Genomic DNA, 10,219 nt, shown 5'->3' with positions numbered 1-10,219 from the left:
CCGAGGTGGTCAATAGAGAAAGTGGAACATACTTGTATTTTTCTTTTATTTTAAAAAGAGGACAGCCGCATTAATCCCAACAACTCAATAAGCTAACCCATACTTAGGAGCTTATGTTAATCTAAGTAAAATATTTTAAAATTATGTTAACTATCTTAGAAAATCTAAATGCATATAAGTATTTTTTTTCAATATTAAATAAGGTATATCTTCTTAATAGCTCGAGTTCTATTCTTACAGCTGAAAAGTTCGGGTTTATGCTTTTTTTTTTTTGTAGCTTCTGTTTTGTAATTATGTAGTACAAAAGAATAAAGAAGAAATATTGAATAGGTCAACATTGATTTAATCATAAAAGTTATAATGTTAAAAGTGGACCGCCTTTTATAAAAAAAAAATATTATAGCTTAAAGTATTAAACGATATGGGTGTGCATTGTCTTGTTAGTTTTGTAAAATTGAATTGAACTAGTTATGGTAAGCATTTGTTTCTGTATTTGACTTATCCTCTATGAGGAATTGGAATAAGATACGAGTGGTATTATTTCTTTCCTTTATTTCATTGTTATATTTTAAAATTTTATGTTGCTTTTGATTTGTAGAACGGAATGGTCATACTATAAGAATATGATAACTTATAAAATAAAATATGTTATTCTTATGTAGCATACAATTTTTTTGTTAATTATGACATAAAAAGTAGATTAGGAAATGAGGATGTCTATTACTATCCCTTTTAATGTTAAATAAAAATAATATAATTTTTTTTTTTTTTTTTTTTTTTGTAGGTGAACTTTTGTCACACTTGTGCAATTTAACTCGATGCTTTAAATTACATCAAAGCAAATCAATGAGCCTTATATGACAATACATGTCTGAAATAGTTAAGCTCTGTTTGGATCAAGGAACTCATTTTAAATGTAAAAAAAATAAAGAAAATTTATTTTTATTATAATTTTATATCAAATTTATTAGAAATAAAAAAATTATAATATTATTAAAAAGTTAAGAAGTGAAAATATTTTTTTTAAAAAATAAACATGAAATAACAAATTTCTGCATATATATATATATATATATATATATTATAAAAATTAAATTTCCAAATTCCAAGCGACATATATTTTGAAAGATATCGTTCGACATTCAAGTTCTTTCCATGTTTCATTGGTATACATTAGGTTTTTTTTTTTTTTTTTTTCCATTTTAATCCCTACCTAATTGTGTTCACGATCTACCCGTAGCGAGTAAATTAAATTAATTATAATTAATTATGTGAACACCAAATGGGAGTGAAAGGAAACTCATTTGATATATAGATCATAAAAATTTTATTTGGTTGAAATCAAACCAATATCTAAATACGGGATTTACTTAAAATCCAACATAAATTGACCTAGAAAGATATACCATATCCCCTTCATTTCCCTTTTTCTCTCATTTTTTATTCATCGTAATATTTATTAGAAATGTTCATTTATTGATTTAAGTTATATATTTCTCCTTAAAATATCTCATATAAAGGGTACCCGTATTTGCGACTTTCATATTGGAGGCGTAAGAAAATATCCCAAAATTAAAATTTATTTTAAGTGAACCAGCCGTCGTTGTGCTGACGGCAAATACTATACTTTGAAATCTTAATAAATTAAAATAATAACATCGTCATAGAACTTTTCATAAATTAATTAGAACTAATTTAATAGATATTTCTCGTTATTAATTCCACATTAAAAAAATGATAATGACTCAAAAATGTTAATCATTTTAACCTTAAAGTCTTGAAAGGTGCTTTCAATAAAGCGAAATAATTAAAAAGTTACGAGAATTAATTATTGGGTCAAATTTTATTTTTGCAATTAAAAGCAAATTATAGTTATTAATTTTAGAAAATATATAACTAGTAATATACGATGTCAAGAAATTTTCATAATGTTTATTGCCATGAATATTTCTCATGTTTGAATAATTTTTTGGTTTAATTTTAAAATAATTTTATAAAATTAATTTGTTAATAATTAATTATTTTAATCCTCAAGTGTTGGAAGATTTTGAGGATAAAAATATAAAATAAAATGATAAATCAGATTCCCCATGACAATTAAAAAGGAGACCAGATGGTTCGTTCGGTCAAACTGAAAGTCAAAGTGTCAAACTCTACTTTTACAATTTTGAGGAAATTAGAGTTTACTAAAAAAACCCAAAAAATAAAGTATAAAAAAGGGAAACGAAACATGAAATAACATCACGGCTTAGCGGGTGGGTTACGTTGCCACGCGCCGGCCAAAAACCCTGCACATTTTATTTTGTTTTGTTTCGGAACCGAGCCACCAGGCTCGGACAATGGCGTTTGGCTCGGGAGAAATTCAAAATCATGGAGTATAAAGGACATGGCTCGCTTTGTGCAGAAATAAAGCAACAGAGAGAGAGAGCGAGAGAGAGAGAGGGAGAGAGAGAGAGTGTAGTCTCTAAGAAAGAAAGAAGGAAACATCAACAACCCCATAAAAAAGATCACACACTGCCTCTTCTCTCTCTCTCTCTCTCTCGCTGTTGCCTTTATCTCTTTCTTTCTCTTTCTTCTCTCCGGTCCCTTTCTCTGATCTCTGCTCCGTAACCCTAGCTCTGCAATTTCTTTCCTTCTCAACCGTTTTGTTTGGGAATGCCTCTGTGTTTTTTTGCGGCATTGTGGAGGCGAACGTTTGACTTGTACTTGGGAAAGGTTTGAGCTCTGACGGAGGGATTTTTTTGAGTGTCTGTTTGTGCCGTGCCGGTTCGAAAATTCTGTTTTGTTTTGGTGGTGGCGGCGGCGGTTGCGATGGCCGCGGAAGGGGCATTGTCGTTCTCCGTGGCGTCTGTTGTTGAGGATGTTCTGCAGCAGCATGGAACCCGATCCAGAAATCTTGATTTGGAGTCCAGGAAAGCAGAGGAAGCTGGTGTGTTTTTTGTTTTGTTCGGAATTGATTCTCTCCTAGGCTTTTGTGGAATTCAATTTTTTTCAGAAATGATCAAGGTCTAGGCATTGAATCAAGAGCATAAATTCATTTTCTGTAGAGTCTTCTGAGGGTTCTCTGCATCATCAAACCTTTTTTTTTTGGATTTTCATGTCTTGATTATTAGTATTATTTTTGTTAGTGGTGTCTCTGATCTTGTTGTCTGTGCGCGTAACGGTTATGTGAAGTCTATCTGATCTAGATTCTTTGCACGGTTTTCAATGTCGTTGATTGCTTTATGATTTATCGGTCTTGTTTTGTTCTTATTTTCTTTTTGAAAGTTGCATGAATTTCTGATGTTGCTCAGTCTAAAGAAGTAGCGCTGAATGAGTTGATCTTTGATTTTTCTAGCATCGAGAAGATCTGTGGCAGCGGGATGGCTGAGAAAGATGGCTGGGGTTGTTGGAGCTAAAGATTTGCCAGCGGAGCCTTCAGAGGAAGAGTTTAGGCTTGGCTTAAGAAGTGGAATTATCCTTTGTAATGTTTTTAATAAGATTCAACCAGGAGCTGTGCCAAAGGTTAATGTCGGATCTTTAGCTAATGTTTGATCCTTTGATCATTTACATTTTGTAATCTTTTTTTCTAAAAAAATTGTAGGTGGTAGAGAGTCCTTGTGATTCTGCTCTCATTCCCGACGGAGCTGCTTTGTCTGCGTATCAGTATTTTGAAAACGTGAGGAATTTCCTCGTAGCTGCGCAGGAGATGGGGTTTCCTACATTTGAGGCCTCTGATCTGGAACAAGTAGGTGTTATGCTTGATAAAAAAGTTGGAACTTGGATGACGTTTTTACGATTTTGCAAGTTCTCTTCTTTTAATTGTTTTTAACATAATTATTACAACTCTAAAGCCTGTGTTTTTCATATAGCAGCTTTTAGGGACTGATTGGATTGTCCGGAATAGAAGTTTACATGAAGCTTTTTCTTAATTAGTAATTACTGAATTTTCAGGGAGGGAAATCAGCAAAGGTTGTGAATTGCGTTTTGGCACTTAAATCCTACAGTGAGTGGAAACAGACAGGTGGAAATGGAGTATGGAAATTTGGTGGAAATTTGAAACCCACTGTATGTGCTAAAACGTTTGTGCGAAAAAATTCCGAGCCGTTCACCAATTCATTATCGAGGAACTTGTCAATGAATGAGACATCGTTGAATGCTCTTGCATCTGACCTAGAATCTAATAAAATGGTTGGTAAGCTTGACTTTTTCTAACACATAAATAAATCCTGCTTTCCTTTGTGTTAAAAAAAAAAAAAAAAAAAGATAATCAGTTTGAATTGTTCTTAATGTTCCTATTTCCAGCCTGGCTCTCATTCCTTGAGCATGCTTGTTCGTGCTGTTCTGTTAGATAAAAAGCCTGAAGAAGTTCCAACAGTAAGTGTTTTTGTGCTTAGTCCTATTCAATTATTATATATGAAGCCAAATTAGTGGATTAAATGTGAAACTAGGAAAACAAGGGAGTCCACCCTTGTAGCAGAGTTTTTTGCTGAGACTTGAGGGGCTAGAATATACAGAACATTCTTTGCCTTTTCACTCTTTAACAACGGCTTATATAGAACAATGCAAACAAATCTTTTTGAGAATTTTGAGACTCTTAGAAACTCAAAACACGTGGCTTACATCTGTAGCTCATAAATATTGATATTTAACGGATAACTTTGGAAACAAAGAAATATTTTCTGGCTTTCTAGTGAAATGCGTAAACAACTAGCTTTAGATGCTTCGACCTTGGAGATATTTAAGAAACTAGCTCAAGCCATTGGAGAACACTGATTGTTCAATTCAGTGCACTCATTTCTTGTAGAAATATGTGAAAGGAATAAAACTGCTCTTCATTACTGGTCTGAACCTTTACACTAACAATTGTTTGTATTAGAGCAGAAAATTCAATGTTCAAATCACCCGAAAACTACGATAAGTATCCATTTGAATTACTGATCCTAATAAGAACCAAATGTTATGTGAGTATAGGAACATATAAAGGAATAAATCCAGTCTTCTCTACAAGCTTGAGCTTTTAGAGTATCCAGTTGTTTCACCCGTTTTCTATTGAAGGATTAGTGGTCGAGTCGATTAAGGTTTCCATAGCACCATCATAGTGGATCATTCAACCCAGCATTTATTTTGTAGGACTCATAAGAAAGGATTCATTTGTTGTACTCATTTCTTTTTTCCTAGGACTCATAAGGGGGGATTCATTTGTTTTTATCATGTTTTTTTCCCCTTGTTATTACCGCTGCCTCCCCACTAAGGTGAGACTTTTTGTTCCATTGTAACAGTTGGTGGAGTCTGTACTAGCTAAAGTTGTGGAGGAGTTCGAGCGTCGGATTGCAGGCCAAAATGAGCTGGTATGTAATTTAATTGGGTTTTCCATTCAACGCAAACACTTTTGTTATTGGAAAGATCAAATTCTTGCATATTCTTAGTGCTTATATATATTTTAATATGACAGAGAAAAACACCTTCAAAAGAAGCTGTGGTTTCTCATGGGAGCAAGTCTTTTTTGACACATGGTCCTGGTGATAGGAAGGTAACTGTTGACCATTACCTGTCCCCCAAAAAACAATCGCCCCTGAAAAGTTTGATGCGCTAACAAAACAATTAAACATGCATATTTTTAATTTGAAGCGTATTATTGTATTACATATATGAATTTTCCCTTTAGGTGATAAGCATCTGATGAATTATCTGTATTTTTCTGTAATTACTAAGATTGATGACCAAAATATCACAAACATAAAGAAAGAGGAAAGGTTTCACAAAAAGCTCATCCCTGATGAGGAGTCAAAAAGTCAGCTTCTGAAACAGCAAAAAAGTTTTGATCAACAACAAAGAGATATCCAGGTATAAACTAGTAGCAATATTATCATGTTGCTTTCCCCCAACTTTTTTTCTCTATGGGAGCTTATTTTTATTTTTATTTTATTGATTTCACTTTTCTTCAGGAGCTGAAACGTTGTCTTCATACTACGAAAGCTGGTATGGAGTTTATGAAAATGAAGTTTCACGAGGAGTTCTACAATCTCGGTATGATTTCAAAACAATCCTTTCTTTTTCCTTTTTTTTTTTTTTCTGCATCTATGTCTCTATTGTTTTTGGTGTGGATGGGGGTAAATCCTCACGGCATTAAGGCTTGTTATATCATTTGGATTGTGTGCCTCACTGCCTCTATAGGTGCACATATTCATGGCCTAGCTCATGCAGCTTCTGGATATCATAAAGTTCTTGAGGAAAACCGCAAGTTATACAATCAAGTTCAAGACCTTAAAGGTAGAGTAATACTAATCTAAATATCCTAACTACTATGGTAAATATATTATGTATGCATATCTTCAAATAAAATTAATGGTTATATGCTTCTATTTAAATAGGAAGTATTAGGGTATACTGTCGAGTGAGACCTTTCTTGGCTGGACAACCAAACTATTTGAGTACTGTGGATCACATAGAGGAAGGCAATATTACTATTAACACCCCATCAAAGCATGGGAAAGGACGCAGGTCCTTTAATTTCAACAAAGTCTTTGGGCCATCTGCAACCCAAGGTTGGTAAGGTTTTCATTAAAGAATTGTGCGTGTGGCCATGCCTTCTAGATTTCATTTACATTTTTCTTCCTTTTTGTATTGCAGCGGAGGTTTTTTCTGATACTCAGCCATTGATTCGGTCTGTTCTTGATGGTTATAATGTATGTATCTTTGCCTATGGTCAAACTGGATCGGGGAAAACTTACACTATGGTAGGTTGCTAAAATTTTCTGAGAGAAGTAAGATTGTTTGATGTCCATGAATGTTTGTTTTATGAAGCTTGTATTCTTTTGCAACTTTTTTTGTGTTTATATATTGTATCCAGACTGGACCTAAAGAGCTTACGGAGCAGAATCAAGGTGTAAATTATAGGGCATTGAGGGATCTGTTTCTTCTGTCAGAACAAAGAAGAGACACTTTCCGCTATGATGTTTCTGTTCAGATGATTGAGATTTATAACGAACAAGTTAGGGATCTTCTTGTCACAGATGGCCTTAACAGAAGATATCCTTCACAACAACTTTATTTTGCTCGCATCATTAGTCATTTAGTTGCAATCTTAGTTGACATAGCAAAACAAATTGAAAATTTAACTTGCTATTTTACTTTTTTTTTTCAGAACAAGTGCAGAAGTAGCTAATTTTTGAAATATTAGAAATTCAAACATGGTCAAAATCAAAATGAAATGCTAATTTCAAATGGTAATGTTCATTGTTGTAGCTATTTTGGCACCTTTCATGGTTCGTTTGCAGTTAGATATAATCCTTATTCCTTAATCCATTAAAACATTAGAAATTCGCAACAGTTCTCAGACGGGACTAAATGTACCTGATGCAAACCTTGTTCCTGTGTCATGTACTTCTGATGTTATTAACCTTATGAATCTTGGACAACGGAATCGTGCAGTGGGTGCAACAGCCCTCAATGATCGTAGTAGTCGCTCTCATAGGTATGATCTCCTCTTCCCCTCTTTTATAGGCATTTGTCTATGTTCTTGTGTCTGACTTTTTAGCAAATCTGTTTTGGTATTGCTAACTTATATTTAAATCAATTTACAGTTGCTTGACTGTTCATGTCCAAGGAAGAGACTTGACATCTGGAACTGTTCTTCGAGGCTGTATGCATCTGGTTGATCTAGCTGGAAGTGAGAGAGTAGACAAATCAGAGGTTACAGGGGATAGGCTGAAAGAGGCTCAACATATTAACAGGTCACTCTCTGCTTTAGGTGACGTGATAGCGTCTCTTGCCCAAAAGAATCCACACGTGCCTTACAGGAACAGTAAACTTACACAATTGCTTCAAGATGCACTTGGTAAGGTTAAACTAAAACTAATGAATTTTTTTTTTCATTGAAAATGCTACATTGTTCTTCCAAAATCTAGATCTAATTATGATTTTGGGATTCGTAATTCTTCTTTAGGTGGACAAGCCAAGACATTAATGTTCGTTCACATAAGCCCTGAGCCTGATGCTGTTGGGGAAACAATTAGTACACTGAAGTTCGCTGAGCGGGTTGCCACAGTTGAGCTTGGTGCTGCCCGGATAAACAAAGACAGTGCTGACGTTAAAGAACTCAAAGAGCAGGTTCTTGCATCGTCTCTTTTTTTGCCATCTGTTTTTTTTTTTCCTAAGGTTAATCTTCGCAGATCATATATGTTTTCTTTTATATGGAAGATTTGCATCTTTGTTTTCAGATTTCCAGCCTAAAAGCAGCATTAGCTAGGAAAGACGGAGAACCAGAGCCAATACAGCATTCAATATCTGGCACATCTGAAAGACATAGAACCAAAGCCAGTGACGTCTCGCCTTTTTGTTCTAACCAGCAGGTTGGAAATACGCTGCCTGATCGCAGCAACTGCAGACAACCAGTGGGGGACTTAGGCAACATTGAGGTATACATGTCCTCAAATTATGATGCAGTCAAAAATCTTTCTATAAGCATGCATAAAATTGAATTATAACATCATGATTTCAATAAGGGAGACCATATTTTTTTCTTTTTATTTTTCAATGATGATAGAGTTTATACTCAAGTAGCTTCTGTTGTATGCTAGCAAATAGCAAATATTGGTTGTAAAACTCTATGCATAACGATCGTGGAGAGGAGCTACCTCTTACCGGTCTAATTTCATTCAGTGAAATCTCATACCTAAAAGGTCTCGACCCTTGGCCCTAAACAGGTTTAGGTTGATTTTGAGTAGCTATGATATTTTTGTCTTTTATCAGGCTGTAGATTTTAGATCTTGATTGAGCAACAAGAAATTATCTATTTCTGAAAGATCATTTATGAGAGCTGTACCTTTGATTGTATTATTTGCTTTTGTAGGTTTGCAGTAACTCTGCATTGAAGCAGAGGAGGCAAAGCTATGATCTTGATGAGCTATTGGGGAATTCACCTCCCTGGCCTCCAGTAAGTAGCCCTGACCAAAGTTATAGGGAGGACGATAAGGAATTGAGTGTGGGGGAGTGGGTAGACAAGGTCATGGTGAATAAGCAGGATGCTGTACAGAGAATTGAAAGCCCTTTAGGTTGGCAAGCAGATAATGGGCACTTGGCCGACGTCTTTTACCAGAAATATCTCTCTGATTCTTCCAAACTATACCCGGACCAAACATATAATATGTTCACAGCGGGCAACCGGTTTGACGTTGCTAATACTGATGATTTGGATGATCTCGACGCTGCCACCAGCGACTCCTCCGAGCCAGATTTGCTTTGGCAATTCAATCAGGCCAAGCTATCTAGCATGGCCAACAGAATAGGGTCAAAGAGCAAGAAACCTACTCCAAATTCGGCCAAGAGCCCGGAATCAAGGTACTTCAAATGTTATCCTTTCTTATAGGCATGCCATTCCAAATATTGTCTACCTAGTCAATTTAACCTCCTTCATTTTGCCCCCTTAACATTCAGTCTCTACTTCTACAGCAAGAATTTGCTTCCAGCCGGCCCATCATTGCGAAAACATGCGAATGGGGTTGGCACACTGCTGCACCGGAGTGGGAGGAAGCCTGTTTCTACTGACGGGAAGCGAAAGATTGCAAATAGAAAGTAGGAGTATCTATCTGCCTTGAGGAAGGTGTTCCTACTGTCACTGTACGTTCGACTTTCATATATAGACACAAGTGAAAGAGAGGAGAGTGGGGGGTGGTGGGTATTCTATTGTTTCATTTTTTGTTTTTTGTTTTGTTTTGATATATAGCGGAATATAGCAATAATTCCAGTTGCTTGTATTGTTTAATTGTGAGTTCTGCCTGTTTGGATATGACATACTTTGATTTGTTTGGGAGATAAACATATATTTCCTGTATTATTTTTTTTATTTTATTAAAAATGTAAAATAAAAATGTAAGTCCAGTTTTATTGCTCTCAAAATATCTGAGTGCTTAATTTTTATTTTTTTTTGATCAAAATGGGGTAAAATATATTGATCAAAAGTATACTTACATACACACTGGGCATTCTCAGGGCCAAATAATATACATCAAAACCGGGCATAATCGGGACCAGATATGGCCAATCCTAGGTACTTGCTATAACACTCCAAAATCTCATAACAAGTTAATCAAACAAGATACATATCAAATTTAGCAAAAATAGCCCTATAACATATTTTTTTTTATCACATTAACCAATTTTATAGGGGAGATTACAGTATTTTCAAATCTACATCTATTCCTAAAGTGCCAAATAAAGTACATCGTCGTAGCAAGAG

At 34.9% G+C, this 10,219-nt stretch overlaps 1 protein-coding gene across 1 annotated transcript; it reads left to right on the top strand.

Moving 5' to 3' along the window:
• The first annotated feature begins 2,425 nt into the window (after window positions 1–2,425).
• Window positions 2,426–9,879, top strand: LOC131155276 (kinesin-like protein KIN-14I). Its single transcript, XM_058108305.1, has 19 exons — window positions 2,426–2,929; window positions 3,338–3,504; window positions 3,584–3,727; window positions 3,934–4,170; window positions 4,285–4,356; window positions 5,262–5,330; window positions 5,435–5,512; window positions 5,695–5,826; window positions 5,928–6,009; window positions 6,157–6,252; window positions 6,354–6,527; window positions 6,613–6,719; window positions 6,833–7,013; window positions 7,297–7,456; window positions 7,566–7,819; window positions 7,928–8,091; window positions 8,202–8,399; window positions 8,834–9,321; window positions 9,433–9,879. Exons 1-19 carry the CDS (start codon window positions 2,812–2,814, stop codon window positions 9,557–9,559), a joined length of 3,048 nt encoding a protein of 1,015 aa, XP_057964288.1. The 5' UTR covers window positions 2,426–2,811; the 3' UTR covers window positions 9,560–9,879.
• Window positions 9,880–10,219: the final 340 nt, after the last annotated feature.

This window comes from Malania oleifera, chromosome 5 (assembly GCF_029873635.1).
Source record: "Malania oleifera isolate guangnan ecotype guangnan chromosome 5, ASM2987363v1, whole genome shotgun sequence".
NCBI lineage: Eukaryota > Viridiplantae > Streptophyta > Magnoliopsida > Santalales > Ximeniaceae > Malania > Malania oleifera.
This window is presented reverse-complemented; position numbering and strand designations above follow the sequence as displayed.